This window comes from Chiloscyllium plagiosum, chromosome 16 (assembly GCF_004010195.1).
Source record: "Chiloscyllium plagiosum isolate BGI_BamShark_2017 chromosome 16, ASM401019v2, whole genome shotgun sequence".
In the NCBI taxonomy this organism is placed as follows: Eukaryota; Metazoa; Chordata; class Chondrichthyes; order Orectolobiformes; family Hemiscylliidae; genus Chiloscyllium; species Chiloscyllium plagiosum.
In genome coordinates this window covers 51,660,454-51,678,667 of record NC_057725.1, presented here as the reverse complement: position 1 = coordinate 51,678,667, position 18,214 = coordinate 51,660,454, and the positions used below count along the sequence as shown (strand labels likewise).

The following is an 18,214-nucleotide window of genomic DNA, read 5'->3' as shown; positions in this document are numbered from 1 at the left end:
GCAGATTGTTTGCTTTTTGAGCAAAATAGAATGTGTCGGCAAATACAATTCTGCAAATGCACTGATATGTGTATGTGCGTGCACGAGAGAGAGTGTGCATGTGAGAGAGTGTGTATTTATGTGTGTGCATGCTTGGTAGAGTGTGGACGTGAGTGTGATGGAGTATAAGTCTCACGCTCTCACATGGGTTTTTTTTTATAAAACCTTAAGCAACCTCGAGAATGTGACTTAAAAGAAGTTCTGAGATTTACATATTAATGAACCAAAACCTGCAACCCATTCTAAAAGATGAAAGACTTAACATCAATCTAGGTTTGTTCAATATTTCATTTCAGCTGAATGACACTGTAATCTTTTGCTATAAATTCTGTGTCTTATGATCCTGCTCCACAGCTACCTGATGAAGGAGCAGCATTCCAAAAGCTAGTACTTCCAAATAAACCTGTTGGACTATAACCTGGTGTTGGAAATGTGTTGCTGGAAAAGCGCAGCAGGTCAGGCAGCATCCAGGGAACAGGAGAATCGACGTTTCGGGCATAAGCCCTTCTTCAGGAATGCCCTGAAGAAGGGCTTATGCCCGAAACGTCGATTCTCCTGTTCCCTGGATGCTGCCTGACCTGCTGCGCTTTTCCAGCAACACATTTCCAGCTCTGATCTCCAGCATCTGCAGACCTCACTTTCTCCTATAACCTGGTGTTGTATGATTTCTAAATTAATACAATAGTGAGAGATGATCTTAGGTCGGAAGATCAATGTGTAGAATAAGTTTGCATAGAGTTGAGAAATAACAACAGTAAGAAGTCACTTGTGAGAGTAGTTTATAGGCCCCCTAACTGTAGCCACACTGTAGGATTAGAGTATACAGGAAGAAATAGTAGAGGTTTGTAAAAAGGATGATTTTCATGGATCATTTCATATAGATTGGACAAAATTAAATTGGTAGGCATGGAATATGAGTACAAAGAATTAATTCAAAATAATTTCATAATGCCAGGGAGTTGGTAATTGGACAAAGGATGCGTGGATTGCCTAGTCTTTCCCCAAGACAGTTCAGAGGCAGGAGGGTTGGTGACAAAACAGCCAGCTAAGTAATATTAAAGGTTTACCAGCATACAAGCCTGCCATCAGGATTCACTGAAGCCTGCCCAGTGAGCCAAATGATGTCTTTCCGTTCTGTTCTAATTCTATGATCAGAAAAGCAGAGCCTGCAAAGAAATGGCAAGGGAGGGGCTGAAGGAAAGAGGAAATAAAGGCAAAGGCAGAGGATGTGTTCCATCAGGAGAATTTGCCTAAAGTTGTGGTGAATCCTGATGGGACTTTCCTCGCCTTCAGGATTGTGGGGCAGGACGGACAACAGTGATTTTCTTCCAAAAGCAATAGGCATTCCCCTATATTAGGGATTAGAGTGGCACTGGAAAAGCACAGCAGCTCAGGTAGCATCCGAAGAGCAGGAAAATCGATGTTTCGGGCAAAATCCCTTCATCAGGAATAGAGGCAGAGTGCCTGCAGGGTGGAGAGATAAATGAGAGGAGGGTGGGGATGGGGAGAAAGTAGCATAGAATACCCGGGAGTTGCAGTGGGAGAGGGACTCCCTGAGATTCTTGTAGCGAGAGGAGGAAAACTTCTTCAAGGCAGGCATCCTTGCAAGAGAATTTGCAGTAGGGTTAAAATCAACTAGGTAAAAACAATGACTGCAGATGCTGGAAACCAGATTCTGGATTAGAGTGGTGCTGGAAAAACACAGCAGTTCAGGCAGCATCCGAGGAACAGGAAAATCAACTTTTCGGGCAAAAGCCCTTCATCAGGAATAGAGGCAGAGTGCCTGCAGGGTGGAGAAATAAATGAGAGGAGGGTGGGGGTAGGGAGAAAGTAGCATAGAGTACCTGGGAGTTGCCGTGGGAGAGGGACTCCCTGAGATTCTTGCAGAGAGAGGAGAAAAACTTCTTCAAGACAGGCATCCTTGCAAGAGGATTCGCAGTAGAGTTTAAATCAACTAGGTAAAAACAATGACTGCAGATGCTGGAAACCTGATAGTTTGTTTAGTGATGTGATTAGAATTTGGAGGAAAATTATTATATTCAATAATTTCTCACCAATTTAAACCCAACCATTTTTTTTCTCTTCTTCCTACAAGTGTGAATCACATTTCACCACATTATGTTTCATCTGCCAATGTTTTAAATGTAATTTGCATGATATAAGTAGCAAAGCAAAATAAGTTCATGATGGCTCCATGAATGGATAGAAACCAGTTATTGTCTATGCATATGTATATAGATATGCTGTGGATGTGCCGGTATTGGAGTTGGGTGGACAGAGTTAAAAAATCACACATGAGGTTATAGTCCAACAGATTTATTCGTAAGTACTATTTTTTCATCAGGTAGCTAGTGGGGCAGGATCATAGGACATGGAATTTATAGTAAAGATCAAAATGTAATAAAACTGATGCAATGTATTCAACACACCTAGATTGCTGTTAAGTCTTAATCACTTAGAATGCATTGCTGGTTTCGATTCCTTAGTGCGTAAATCCCAGAATTTCTTTCAAGTAAAGTTCTGGGATTTACATATTAATGAATCAAAGCCTGCAACTCATTCTAAGTGATTAAGATTTAACAGCAATCTAGGTTTGTTCAATATATTGCATCAGTTGTATGATACTTTGATTTTTTTACCATAAATTCTGTGTCCCATAATCCTGCCCCACTAGCTATCTGATGATGAAGCAGCGCTCCGAAAACTTGTACTTACGAATAAACTTGTTGGACTATAACCTGGTGTTGTGTGATTTTTAACATGGAAACATAGAAAATAGGAGTAGGAAGTGGTGGATGTGGGCATAATTACAACGTTTAAAAAGACATTTGAATAAGTATGTGAATTGGAAAGATTTGGAGGGATATGGACCAGGAGCAGACAGGACTAGTTTAGTTTGGGATTGTGTTCAGCATGGACTGGTTGGACTGAAGAGTCTGTTTCCATGTTATATGACTCTATGATGATGATAGAGTGACTACTGAAAACAGTAAACAGCACACACCTATGTCTGCTACAATCACACGACTGGACTCAGTAATGATCTTCCAGAGCCCTCTTTGAAGTCAATGTCAGTCAAACAATCAATGACCATTATATCTCTTGGTTGTTCTCTTCAATAGTTACTAGTTTAATGAACTTTTTATCTTTTCTAATTCTATTCCACCATGTATTTGTACTTGTGTTGTAAAGCATTCTGCTCAACGCCTACATCATTGAGTGCTTGAAATAAACCTTATTTTGTTTTTTAACTTCACAGCATTGTTGTAATCCTAAAAAAAATCAGCAAGTACAAATAGAACAATGGCGTAAATACGTAATTCCCATACTTTCCAAATAAAGGGGAGAAATTGAATCACAATCTTTTGTGTACAGGTGGTGAGAGTAGGGAGATTTGAAAAAGTTATTTCAGAACTTGCAATCTGTCTTTGAAAATTTGTTCTAACCATCCTACACTATTCCAAGGCTACCTTAATAATATATAACTAACATTTTCCCAACAACTGATGTTCAGATAATTTCATGAAAAGTATTAGCACATTTGCCAACTTGCAATCTGATGCAACCATTTCCCATCCAGTGTTTTCTCCTCCCAATTGTTTGTGATATTCCATGGCATTGACTCCCTATTTTCTTGTGATCTTCCAAGTACTCCCTCTCCAATGTTCCAGTGCTTCTCTCAAGTTCTACCCCTGCAATGTTCCAGTGGCATACCCCAGTGATTCTTCAACAATGATCCCTTCCCATTATTCTAGTAATCCTCTCCTGTCCTGTCCTTTCACATTGTTCCAGTAATGCTTTCCCCCGTCCCTTCACATTCATCCAATTACTCTCCTCCTGTCCATATTTTATTCGCTAATGAGACATGGGCATCACTGGCTAGCTAGCAGTTGAGAAGGAACAGCGAGATTGGTTCAAATCAGTAGAGTGAGTGGTTTTGAGGGGAACTGGCAGGCAGTGCTGTTCCAATGTTTCTGCTGTCCTTGGCCTTCTAGATTGAAATGGTTGTGGGTTTGGAGGGTGTTTTCTAAGGATCTTTGGTGAATTTCTGCAGTGAATCTTGTAGATAGTATACTATGCAGCTTCCGAGCATCAGTGCAGATCAGTGCTTGTGCCAATCAGATAGGCTGCTTTGGCCTGGCTGGTGTCAAACTTCTTGACAGGCAAGTGGGAAGTATTCCATCACACTCCTGATTTGTGCCTTGTCAATGGTGGACTGGTTTTGGGGAGTCAGCAGATGAGTTACACATTGCAGTATTCCTAGCCTCTAACCTACTCATGTAGCCACTTTTTATTTGGTAAGTCCAATTGCATTTCTGGTCAGTGGTAACCCTCAGGATGTTGATACTGGGAGATTCAGAGATGCTAACACCATTGAATGTCACGCAGACAGTGTTCAGGTAGTCTCTTATTGGAGACGGTCAATGCCTGGCACTTGGGTGGTGTGAATATTACTTACCATTTGTCTGCCAAGCCTGGATATTGTCCAGGTCTTGTTTCATTTGAACCAGTACCTGAGGAATCATGAATAGTGCTGAACATTGTGCAATCAGTGGCAAACATCTCCATTTCTCACCTTATTATGGAGAGAAGATAATTGATGAAGCAGCTGACGATGGTTCGGCCTAGGACACTACCCTGAGAAACACCTGGAGCTGAGATGACTGATATCCAACAATGATAATCATCTTCCTATGCGCCAGGTATAACTCCAACCAACGGACAGTTTTCCCCCCCGATACCCATTCATTCCAGTTTTGCTATGGCTCGTCGATGCTCAAACTCAGTCAAATGCAGTCTTGATGTCAAATGCTGTCACTCTGGCCTTCACCACTCCATTGTTCCAGTGACTCTCACCTCCTGTCCCTTCCCCATATTCTTCAAATCATAAATCCCTTGTGTGAAACAGACCATTAGGTCCACACTGACCCATTCCCCTACTGCTCTACATTTAACCCTGACTAATGCTCCCACCTGATTGTGGGAAGAAATCCATGCAGACATGGGGAGAATGTGCAAACCCCAAACAGACAGATGCCAAAGGCCTGGAATCGAACCTGGGTCCCTGGCGCTGTGAAGCAGCAGTGATGACCCTCTTCTCTTGACCCTTCTCGGTGTTCCAGTGATCCACGCCTGTCTCTCGTCGCTATTGCTACAAGCAATTCTCCTGGTTCCTAATATTTCAGAGACCCAGTCGCCAGCGTACGGGTCCAATGCTACAGCCCTCCAGAATACCAACACTCCAGCATCACCACTGGATACACTACCACTCATCCCTTTTAGCCCCGCCCCCCTTACCTGGCTCTTTTGCTATCGTGTCCTGAGCCGAGACACTAGTGGCTGGTGCATGAAGGGAGTTGTAGTCCTCATTACGTCCGATCCTCGTTCATTCAAGCTTTGGGATGCATCAGCCAGGACTACAATCCCAGCGTGTGGAGCCCTGGAAGCTGGAATCAGCGCACCTGCTCCAGTCGGCTCGAGCGATCGCAGCAGTGAGGAAGCGGCAGCGATTAATTCCTGTTGATGAATTCAGAGAAAAATAACATTTAAAATGCATATCTAGTACTGGGGGAAACCGAAACCAATGTAAAAAAATGTCAATTGGATTTTAATTGTTGGACTTGGAGCAGGCAGTTAAACTCTTTGATACCTACGTTTTAACCGACCTGTCTGTCATTGCGTTATTTAACGTTTGAGTTTTGATGTAATTGGAAGAAGTTGCTGAGGTTTAAATGAATACTCAATAGGAACTGCTAGTCTGTGCTCATTACCTGATAGTTGCTGAATAGAGTGTGATACTTTGGAATGCCCAGGAAATACGTTTGGACATTGCAGTGAATCTGTGCGTTCTTTTCTCCTACATACTGACCTGAGTTTGTAATCCGTCCCGTGGTACGTATTGTAGGGCGAAAAACGACAATAACAGTCTTCAAAGAGCACCGATATAATGTGGGAGAGCAAGCAATTCCTGTGGGTTCGAAGTTTCTGTACCGCACTGACTCTCTGTGTACTGAGTAGAGTTGGAACTGCTGAAGAAAATGATCTGAAGACAGCGGGAGCCTCAAAGCCGGGTAAGATCAGTTGGTATCAACATTAAATAGGCCGCATCAATCTATTATTTGTTACTGGAATTTCATTGTCAATATAATTTGTCCTATGTGTAGAATGTATATTTCGGAGAATGCAGATTTGGTAGACAATGTGTGAGTAAGAAACTGTTGGTATTCTTAATCTAATGTTTACAGATCAAAAACGTGTGTATATTGTGTTTTTGATGTAACATGAAATTCCAAGGTTTAATCATAAGAAGTAAATGAGAGGCCAGTAAAAGTGGTCAACAGTAATGATCAAAAGTTGAGTTGCAGTTAGATTTTTGGAACGTTAGAGGAGAGGAAAAGTTTCACAAATTGCCCAAATTGGTTTAATCAGCTACTCTTTTTTGACTCAAAACATGAATGTTTTTCCATCCGATTAAAAGGACTGGAGTTCTGAAACTATAAATGAAGTTTAAAACATGACTAAGATCAGTCTTGAGAATAGGAGGGTGCACTTTTAGCTATGTGAGCATTCATCTTAAATGTGAAATTACTGCAGTTATTTTAGGTCAAATAGAGTTTACGAGCTGTCACTAATGTTTCAAAGACTTTCCCTGAATTGGCCACCACCTTTGTAGAGAGCTGATGCCTCTAACCTTAAGCAGTGCTTAAAGCAAACCTACCTGTGATACAGGTGTTGTTCAGATGGTACAATTTAGACAATATCATGCCAAAACCCATCTATTACACACAATAGATGGCCATATAGGTAAAGTACAAGGAGGTTGTTAAGTTTGTGGAACTTTATACCTGCAAAACTATGCACCTTCAAGAGAAAAGAGGAGAACATTGAAAAAAAGTGAAACTTTGAGATCAAGGATAGAAAAATGTAATAAAACCAGAAATATTGGAAATTTGCAGGCGGTCTGACAGCATCTGTAAAAACAGAAACAGCATTAATTTTCCAGCAGGATAACCTTTCATCAGAACTGGAAGACATTCAAGTTTTGAAGAAAGGTGATTGACATGAAATGTTAACTGTGTTTTCTTCTCTTTTATAGATGTTGTCTGACCTGTTCAGAGTTTGATGTTTTTGCTTAATACTGCAGCACTTGTCAGATTGCAAGTGTTAATGTTGTAGTTGAATTATTTTAACTGCAAAGTTTAAAAGAAATCACACAACAGCATGCTCCTGGTTGTGGCTGCACTTTTATCCAGTTGAAAAGACTGAACCAGATTCCTAGCTTGAGTGAATTGCATCCAAAAATATTATTACAAGAATGTTGCCAGTCAATTGGAGAGCAGTTGGTGGGAGAGTGGAGGGAGGTGCTTGAAGGTTACAGGCCCAAATGATAATACTGGTCAGCTTGTAGCATTGTGTGACCCCATTTAACATGTGTTGTATTTCAGAAATTATGTTCTTTTTTAAATATTCAATATCCCTATTGATAATGGACTTTCTTCTCATTATGAGATTCAGTGCAAATAATCTGTTCTGCTGGCCCTGGAGAGACTTCCTAAGGCGACACTCAACCTGCTGGACAAGGACACAATTGTTCGGGAACTTGCATATTGTGGCTGACTCTCAGAACCATGGGAACAATGTTACATAGTTTCGGTTCACCTGCATGCCCTTAGGCAGTTCTCCCATGCCGCGTCTTCAATTGTTTTATTTTCCCACCTCCATCTGTCATTTCAGGAAATCTATCTATTTTAGGTCGAGAAGAGTCTGTGTGACATATGAGCAGTGTGAGAGGAGCTTGAAATGCTGAGCTGTATCATGTGAGCATGAGTCAGAAACTGGCAGATACAGCAGTATTTACACAACACCTGCTGCTCAGTTGAATTTATACTGTGTGGCTCCAGGTAGTGGAAAGGTACAAAGTGCCTGTGTACAGAATGATAGGTTTGACTGGCTTAGATGTTAACCCTTACGCCACTAAACTGAAAGCACTTGGAGTCATTGAGATATACAGCATGGAAACAGATCCTTGGTCCAACTCTATGCTGACCAGATATCCTAAATTAATCTAGTCTCATTTGCCAACACTTGGCATACATCCCTCTAAACCCTTCCTATTCATGTACCCATCCAGATGTCTTTTAAATGTTTTAATTGTACCAGCCTCCACCACCTCCTCATGCATCATCTTCTGTATGTAAAAGCTGCTCCTTGGGTCCCTTTTTAAATCTTTCCCCTCTCATGTAAACCTATGTTCTCTAGTTCTATACTACCCCCCCCACCCCCAACCATGGGAAATGATCTTATCTATTAGTTTCACCCATGCCCCTCATGATTTTATAAACCTCTATAAGGTCACCCCACTTCTTCCTCCTTTTGACTTTTTGTTCTCTTCCTTTCTCCTCAGAATATATATATGGTGGATACTTGCCTGCAATATCGTAGAAAAGTTTGCACTTGTAGACTATTTAAGTTTGCACCGTGGGCGGCACGGTGGCACAGTGGTTAGCACTGCTGCCTCACAGCGCCAGAGACCCGGGTTCAATTCCCGCCTCAGGCGACTGACTGTATGGAGTTTGCACGTCCTCCCCGTGTCTGCGTGGGTTTCCTCCGGGTGCTCCGGTTTCCTCCCACAGTCCAAAGATGTGCAGGTTAGGTGAATTGGCCATGCTAAATTGCCCGTAGTGTTAGGTAAGGGGTAAATGTAGGGGTATGGGTGGGTTACGCTTCGGCAGGTCGGTGTGGACTTGTTGGGCCGAAGGGCCTGTTTCCACACTGTAATGTAATCTAATCTAATCTAATCTAATCTAATGTAAAAAAAATTACTACAGTTTTGCAGACTTTTCATGTTGTATGATATGTAGCAGTTGTTTATCACCAACTATTCAATCTGTCAGTCCCCTGTTAGCTTTTAATTAAAGAATGCGCCTGTCATTAGGCTAACACATTCTCTGGAGACAAAATCAGAAATCGCTGGAAAAACTCAGTCTGGCAGGATCTGTACAGAGAAAACATAGTTCACATTTCTGATGCAGTGTCCCTACTTGAGGACAGATTGTAGCTAGGAAAAGATTGTAGCTGAAGATGGGGTGGGGTTGTTTCATCCTTTTTGATCAATTAATTTTTAATTTAATTTTTAAATTTCAACAAAAGTTTTTAAAATTCATTCTTCTCTACTTATTTTTCATTATTTGGAAAAACAACTTGACTTTGTCAGAACCAATTACTGTGGATTTTATTATAAAAATACAAGTGCATAGAGTTAGTGATTGTTTTGTTTATGGCATGGGTTAGTCAGTAGTTAAGATGTTGGAATTTTGGGGAATGTGCTTTGACTGACACGATCATCTTGAAATCCGATAAGACATTAAGGTTAAAAAGGGAGATAGGTGAAGTCAGTGCTTTAGAAACTGAATTTGTTGTGGGATGTGAAAACAATGACTTTGATATTCCTAATATTTAAGAGGAGGAGTACTGTTCTCTTGGGTATTGGTGGTGATTTTAGAGATGAATGCACTCTGCTCTCCTATATATTCAGGTTGAAATATTGGAGTTCTTATGTAGTGGCAAAACTTGGATTTCTTATCACAAACATTGAAAGAAAGAATGCCTTGAGTTGATTATGTGAAGATTTGGGTGTCTGGCACAGAACTGGAATCCAGTGTAATTAGCTGTCTCATACACTCAGCTGTTGGCTTCAAAATTCTTCAAGCGCAGTTTGTGCTTCATTTGGAGCTCTGGCATGCCTGGTGTTGTCTGGCTACTCCATGGCTTTGACGTGGCAGGAGCAGCATGTTGCACAAGTCAACCTGGGTGAGTTAACAGAATGCAAATGAGATGAATGACTGAATGTTTAGTTGGATAAAGCTGGTGAAGTGTTTTATGTAATAGATCAAATCTGGTTGCAGTTGAATTGTTTCAGGCAACTGTAAAAGAATTTGTAAAACCTGAGGCAAAGACATTACTTTCATTTTGTAATATATATCAACAGATTTCTCATGTATTGATGCCGATCGCTTCTATGACCATTATGTGTGGACAAAGCAGGAGCAGAAACATTATTTATTTTGTCCACTGAGCAAGGAACTGCTGCAGCTGATACCATCTGCCTCAGGATTCACTGTTGAGTGGATCAAGAACTGCCTTCCTTTTAATATTAACCAGAGTTCTCATATAACTAACAGCACCTATCCAAATGGAACTGCATTTCTCACATTCCATACCCTCCACAACTCTGATGCTGGGAATTATACTTGCGTAGTCAGCTTGAACAGACAGAGATTTCACTCCTTCACCATGCAACTCCGACTAGAAGGTAAGGAATTAGCCACTCAATGTTGTAAATGGTTTATAAAATCAAAAGGATCAAATAAAATTCTATGTTTAGCAGCACCTGATTTGGGAGAGCATTGGTTTGAATGGGTAGGTGGAGGATGATTAGTTAGAACATCAGTTTGGAGAGATGAAAGCAACTTCCTGTATTTCATCCTTCTGTCTTTTGAGAGGTCTACTGCAAAGAAATGCAGGTTTATAAATGTTAGAGAAAAATATGACATTTTATATGATTTTTTTTTTGGTAGCATGAAGTATGAAGTCTCTGAGCCCATGCATTGCTTATGGTGTGAATGGCGGTCATAAGTGCATGCCAGATACATATGTGCCTGAATGGGATAGTTGATAAAGGGATTGCCAGCATGGAAAAAATATTGTGTGAATCCATTGAGACTGAAACATGGGCCAGAAACACTAAGAATGATGTTGACGTTCAGTAACAAAGAAGCAGGCACTCAATACAATGCATATGCCCTCCATCCCCCACTCTCTTCAATGCTTTGTTAACTTGGTGTTATTACTATAAAGCAGGTCTTTCTTGGTTTATTTTTCTGCCTGGTTGATGCTCTGTAACTACAAAGTTGAAAACAAAATTAACTAAGAATTTAAAAAGTTATTATTAAGAGCTTGAGGAGATTTCAGGCTAACCGCATCAAATAACTTGCTCTGAAAACAGCCTGTATTCTGACAATTGTGACAAATTTCGTCTCAGCTGCTGAGACAATGCATGACATTCTGAAAAAATACCATATAAAATAGGATATATGACATTTTTACAAATGTTGTAGGCTTTCTGCTTGTTTTGTTTTTTAAAAAAAAATACTCTAGAATCCATGTTCAGATCAACATCTTTGCTAAAAACGTAAGTTTTTCCTTGGGCCATTCCCTACGTGTTTCCCAAGTTTCATTGAAATCCATCTATTAATTTTGAGATCTATGGCACATAAATATTACCTCTACCTTCATTCACTGGTGGACATAGTCATGTACAGAGCTGACCTTGTGGCAGACTGCGTTTACATTCTACTGTTATGAGTCCAGCATTAGATTTATGTCCTACTGTAGACATCACAGAACACATCTGGATTTCACTGCTCAGACCACAGAATTTCATGGAATTATCCATTAAAACTTGAACTAAAGGATGCTCTTGTGCACGTATTTCATTTAATCAGATATAGTACCTTCAACAAGGCCTGGTAGCTAGTAGCAAACTACTATTGATTTGATTTATCTATTGTCACATGGACTGACATGCAGTGAAAAGCTTTGTTTACGAGTAATACAAGTAGATCATAGTAAGCAAGGATATACAGATTGAAAAGACTTGAACAGAGGCATACAGGTTACATTTCACAGGGTGTATGTTAGGGAAGATCAGCATTATTTAAGGCTAGAGAGTTCATTCCAGTCTAATAACAGCTGGGAAAAAGCTGTTCCTGGATTCGTAGACTGAGAGCTGATCCTGTTGGCACATGGCATGTAAACATGTCCTGCTCCCCAAATGTAGAAATACTCAACAACAAGCGGTTGTAATTTCCCTGCATGGGCTGTGTGTGGTCTTGCAAACATTCCGACAATTTGTTTCCATCCCTTCTCCAAGCAGCATACTGACAGCATTGTGTTTAGATCCATGTAAATAGTTGGCTTAAAGTCTGAAAAAAGATCAGGCACACTGAAAGTAATGTGAGGTCCCTCCTCCTCCTTGATATCTAATGATTTCAACTGGAAAGTATGGCCCTCAAATGAGGCAGAAATCAACTCAGTTGTGATGTCCACTCATGATAAATAACATACACTATCCTGATGTCAAATGCAATGAGTATCCATTTGAATAATGTGCATCAAAGTGACTCCTGGGCACAGTTCAATCATTCTGTGGAAAGAACAAAGGCTCCATAAGAAATTTAACTCTGTCCTGACACAGTAAGCATGGCTGAACTTGTGAGGAGTGGGTTTTTATACAAAACAAATTACATTACCATTGATGGTGACCTTCAAACAAATCCTTATTGATATCCTTTGGAGTAATGTTGCATTTCTTAAAAAAATGATTGTTGCATCTTTATCAGAGATGCTGGATTCAACCTTCTCATTCCTGTTTCAGTTCACTGAACCTGGATGTGTTATGTGAAGTTGTCACTGATTAACTGTGCAAGATTCCGCATGCTTCAGCTCCACATTTCCTGTTGTCCTCGGCACTTGAATACTAGGAGAATACAATCACCTTGAATTATCAGGTTACTGGTGTACTCTTGTTCGTCTAAAAACCTTGTTGCCTTTTTGCCTTGTGCTGAGAGTCAACATCAGTCTCAGGAGTTTAAAAAAAAAGCACAGTTAATAATGTGGAGACAATGACCTTGCAATAATTTTATTAATGAGTTGGGAATTGCTATTATTCTGCAGAATCAATTATTTTATATGTTTTGTCTCTTCATACTGCTACTAGTCTTTCACCCATTCTCCAGAACAAGGTAGTGATGTCATGGTATTGTCATTGGACTAGTAACCAAAAACCCCAGTAATACGCTAGGAACTAAGGTTTGAATCACATTACAGCAGATTCTGGAATTGTAATTCAAGCAATGTAGAATTTAAAGTCTAACAATCATCATGAAACAATTATCAATTGTCTTAAAAACCCATTTGCTTCACTAATGGCCTTGAAGGCAGAAATCTGATGGCCTTCTATGGGCATGTAACTTCAGACCCACCACAATTTGGTTGACTCTTAAATGTCCTCTGCAAATGACCTAGCAAGCCCCTTAGTTATATCGAACCACAGCAAATTCTCAAAGCAATGTAAAAGAACTACCAGTCATCAGCCTTGACACTGGAAACCACAATGGAAAACTTGGTCCAGTTGATCCTGCAAAGTTCCTTTTCCTTTTTCCTAATATCTGGAGTCTTGTGCTAAAATTGGATGAGCTTTCTCATGGATTAGTCAGGCCAAAGCCTGACCTAATTGTACTGTCAGAATTATAACTTACAGACAATGTTCCATACATCTCCATCACCATTCTTCGGTATATCCTGTCAGATCCAGCAGGGGTGGAGGCACAGTGGTATACAGAAGGGAGAGGGTTGCTCTAGGAAGTATCTACATTGACTCCAGATCTCTTGACATTACATGGCATCAAGTCAAACATGGACCTATTAGGTGAGTTAGACATGGTAAAAATCCCACACCAGTTTCTGAAGATGGAGTAGTGGGGTGGGTCCAGGTGAGATGCTGTTTAGAGGATTGATGCAGTTTTGATGGGGCCAAATGGCCTCTTTCTGCACAGTAGGGATTCTATTATTCTACTTCATAGGTTCAATGACAAGGAAACCTGCTTCTAATTACCATTTGCCATGCCTTCTCCTCTGATAAATCAGCACTCCACCGTGTTGAACACTATTTGGAGGAAGCACTAAAAGTGCTTGTATTCTTGTGGGGTCCTAAATGTCCAATACCAAGAGTGACCCAGCAGCACCCCTACTGTCCAAGCTGGCAGACTCCTAAAGGACAAATATACTTGACTGGATCTGTGACAGGTGGTGAAGGAACTGGGAAAGCAGGAAAAACAAACTTGACCTCCTCCTTACCAAACTGTTTGTTGAAAATGCAGTTATCCAGTCCAGTATAGTATTGATAGGAGTGAACACTGTACAATCCTCTGGAGATGAAGTCTTGTCTTCAAATTGAGGATACCCTCCATTGTGTTGTGTGTTGCTGCTATAGGGCTAAATGTGAAGGATGATGGATCTTGAATAGATCCAGTATCTCGACTGAGCATTTGTGAGGTGCTGAAGCCAACAGTAGCAGCAGAATTGTACTTAAACACAATCTGCAAACTCATGGGCTGGATCAAGTGAGACTCTGGGTCTGGGCTTTTTACTTCTCTTCTGGAGGTGTGAGGAGCCAGACTTAGATGGGAGCTGCTGTTGAGTAACCGTCCAGTAGAGGGTTTTGCTCGCTCCTATTTGTGAAGTGTAGGATACTGTATGATTTAGTATCAGTTATACCTGTCCAGACCTCTTTAATGAATTACCTACATGTCTACCTTGGGCTTTCTGGTCCTGTACATCTTTTAGAGTTGTAACCTTTATTTTAAATTTGTCTTTATGTTCTTTGAGCCAGAATGCATCATCTATCCCAATTCACTTCATTGAACTTCAAAGGCACCTATCCGTCCACTTCAGTGTTGTTCAATGTCCTTTGAAGTTCTACACTGTCCTCCACACAGTTTACAATTCTTCCAACTTTTATGTCATCCGCAAACTTTGAAATTGTTATCTGCACGTTGAGATCTAGATAACTTATGTGTATATAAGGAAAAACAAGGATCCCAATATCGACTCCTGGGGACTTGCACTTCAAACCATATTCCAGCCCAAAAAAGTAACCATTAGCTGTTGTTTTCTGTCCTATCCTTCAGCCAGTTTGGTATTCATGTTGCTGCTGCTCCTTTTATTCCATGACCAATGTATTTTCCTTAGAAGTTAGTTGTGTGGCACTCAATCAAATTCCTTTTGGATATCCTTGTGCGCCACATCAATGGCTTTCACCTCATTTAACTTTCTCTGTTACTGCTTCAAAAAACCTCCAGAAGGTTATTAGACATAATTTTCTCTTAACAATTCCATGCTTAACTTTAACTAATTAGGCTGTAATTGCTGGGCTGATCTTTACAAACCTTTAAAACAAGGGTATCCCCTTGCAATTTGCAATTTTTGCAATTCTCCAATCCTTTGTCACCCATCCCGAATCCCAGGAGACTGCAAGATAATTGCCAGTGCCTCTGCAATTACTCCTCTCTCTCTATTTTCAATATAATTAGATGCATCTCATGCAGTCCCAACACCTTGTCCTCTTTAAGTACTGACAGTCTATTCAATGTCTCCTCTATCAATTTTAAACCCCACCAGGAGCTGAATTTCCTCCTCAATCATGATGGCCTGGACAACACCTGCCTCGTTGGTAAAGGCTGCTAGTTGGAGTCATACCTAGAACAAAGGAAGATTGTTGTACTGCCCTTAAATGGGCTTTGCACAAAAATTAATCAGTTTGAAAACTTCACTGATTTACTGGTGGTGGTTAATAGATTAAAAAATACCGTGGGTGATTTGGTGATGCGGGGGGGGGGGGGGGGAGATGTTCAGTTGTATGTAAGAGCATTTCTGAATGTTTTAAAAAAAATGTTGTGGTGGTTGGACATGCATCATCTAAGCCCCATGATAGCTCTTTAGGGGGTCCTCAAGGTGGTGTTCTAGGCTCAACTATGTTCAGTTGCTTCATCAATGACCTTCTGTCCATCATAAAGTCAGATGTGATGTTATTCACCAATTGATTGCACAGTGTTTTGCACCATCCACATCTCTACAGATGCCGAAGCATCCTTTGTCCAAATGTAGCAAGATCTGGATATTATCCAGGTTTGGGTTGACAAGGAACATTTGAACCACACAAGTGCGAAGCAGCGAACATCCCCAACTGGGGAGAAACTGACCATTGTCCATTGACTTTCAGTTGTGTTACCACAGCTGAATCTTTGACTATCAACATGTTAAAAGGTATCATTAGTTAGTTCAATTTCAAGTTAGTCATATAAATACTGTAACTAGAAAAGCATGTCAGAGGCTTGGAGTCCTCTTTTATGAATAACTCACTTCCTGTCCACTATTTACAAGGCAGAAGTCAGGACTGTGAAGTACTTTCCCGTGCCTAGATTAGTGTAGCAATTGTCAAGAAACTGGCACCATCCAATAAATGCTGGCTCAAAAAGTGCAGTCCACTTCTCCTGACTGAATAATAAAAGTATTCAAGTTGCCAGACCAAATATTTGACCTTGGAAAATTTTATGTCTGAACCACATACCCTCATCCAACATCTACACAATCACTTTCTGGCCACATCACTGTATAATAAGTAGGAGCAGGAGACCAGTTTGGTATCTCTTCTCCCTTCCATATCTCAGGAATAGTCATGTCAATCAGACAATGCAAAGTATTACCTGACAAAGTTTAACTTAATGTCGATCAGGAGTCAAACTTCAAGTTTGCTTGATTGTCTTTGTATTATTGAGTACTATTGTACTGTGAAAATTGAGTGTACTTTTTAGAAAAGAAGAGTGGGGATAAGTGAATCTCTCTTTTTCAAGATCACACTTTTGTTTGGTTGTTCTACCATATAGTACATGTTTAAACTGAATGTTAAAAATTGAATCATTATACTTCCTTTAATTATTTAGCATGAACACGCATGAGCATTGACTGCTCGGGTGATAATCTATGTAGCACTTAGGGCTGCAGATAAATTAGCTAGTAAATATATACATGCAGAAAATGAAGAGAATTGTTAAAATGATTTTTTGTGCAAAAATGGCAGAAGTACTGATTTTATTTTTGTTCATGGAAGCTGCCTGATCATTATTTTTCGTTTTGTTTTTTTTGTGCTTGATGGTAAATCATAAGGCTGTTCCTGGCTTGGCTGCATGCTAGCCCACAGAAATGCCCTGTCCTCTTCCTATAAAAGACATCATGCAGATCCCCCTCTTTTATGAAAGGGTATTCTAAATCCCTACGATGAAGTAACGGCTTTTGTGCAGTAATGTGTCTTTGTCTTTGTTTAGATAGTCGCTGTAATGTAGCTCCTACATTCCTGTCTCCTTCTGGAAATCAGACTTACTTTCTGCCTGTTGGCTCTTGGATGGTGTTGAATTGTACAGTGAAGCTACTCTATGACCAGAAGTTCAACTGGTGTGACCCAAACATCGACTGGAGTAAAGATGGACATGTGATCATGAACAGTAGTAAATACACCTCCACTGAGGAGACCAGGTAATAACTCTACCAATTTATAATTCCATCTTCAGCAGAATATATGGAGTTAATGTGGCATTGTTAGTTAGCCCCTCCTGTCTCCCCACATTAATCATACAGAACAATAGCTCTGAGGCAGGATTAATCTCCACTGTTAGTTTAACTTCCCAATCCATCCTCCACTATCAGATGAGCTCTCAGCAATGATTTTGATTTGATTTGTTGTCACATGTACCTAAAGTAGAGTGAAAAGCTTTGTTTGTGAGCAGTACAGGCAGATTACAATAAGCAAGGACATACAGATCATGTGGTGAAAAAAAATCTTGGATAGAATAAGGTATTCAGTTTACACTGTGCACAAGGCAAGATCAACATTATTTGAAGTCAGCGAGTACATTCATCAGTCTAATTACGGCAGGGAAGAAGCTGCCCTTGAACCTGCTGACATGTGTTCAAGCTTCTGTATCTTCTGCCTGACAGAAGAGGTTGTAGGAGGGCATTACCTAGCTGGGATGAGTCTTTGATGTTGGCAGCCTTTCTGCAGCAATGGTACATGTAAATGGAGTTCATAGATGGGAGGTTGGCTTCCGTGATTGTCTGAGCTATGCACATAACCTTCTGTAGTTTCTTATGGTCCTGGGCAGAGCAGTTGCCATACCAGGCTGTTATGTACCTGGACAGTATGCTTTCAATAGTGCATCTGTAAAGGTTGGTGGGGGTCCTTATGGTCAAATACAAGTTAATGTGCTTTGTTGTGTAACAAACATCTGCTACCTCTCAGTGCAAAGCTTTGCTCTCTCTCACCAAAAATTTGGAATTCTGAAATGATTTTATCATATCTTACATTTTTGTTCACCATATAGGATTGTGTTCAACACTTACAAGCGGCATTTAGACTTTGGAATAATGACTGAAAACACTGATTTGCACAACAAGCAGTGCCAAACTAGTCCCCACTTTGCTATGACCCATCTGTTGAAAGTATGCATTTTTGGTTGGTTATTTCCAGCTGCTGGCCTGACTTTACAATTGACCACACAGT

The 18,214-nt window shown here is 40.4% G+C and overlaps 1 protein-coding gene across 1 annotated transcript in view; it reads left to right on the top strand.

Moving 5' to 3' along the window:
* Positions 1-5,385: 5,385 nt before the first annotated feature.
* Positions 5,386-18,214, top strand: part of sigirr (single immunoglobulin and toll-interleukin 1 receptor (TIR) domain) — a 42,783-nt gene continuing 29,954 nt past the window's right edge. Inside the window, exons 1-3 of the mRNA XM_043706109.1 lie at positions 5,386-6,110; positions 10,028-10,351; positions 16,983-17,190. Coding sequence (XP_043562044.1) covers positions 5,987-6,110; positions 10,028-10,351; positions 16,983-17,190 — 656 coding nt within the window. The 5' untranslated portion in view covers positions 5,386-5,986. The remainder of the gene's footprint in view (positions 6,111-10,027; positions 10,352-16,982; positions 17,191-18,214) is intronic.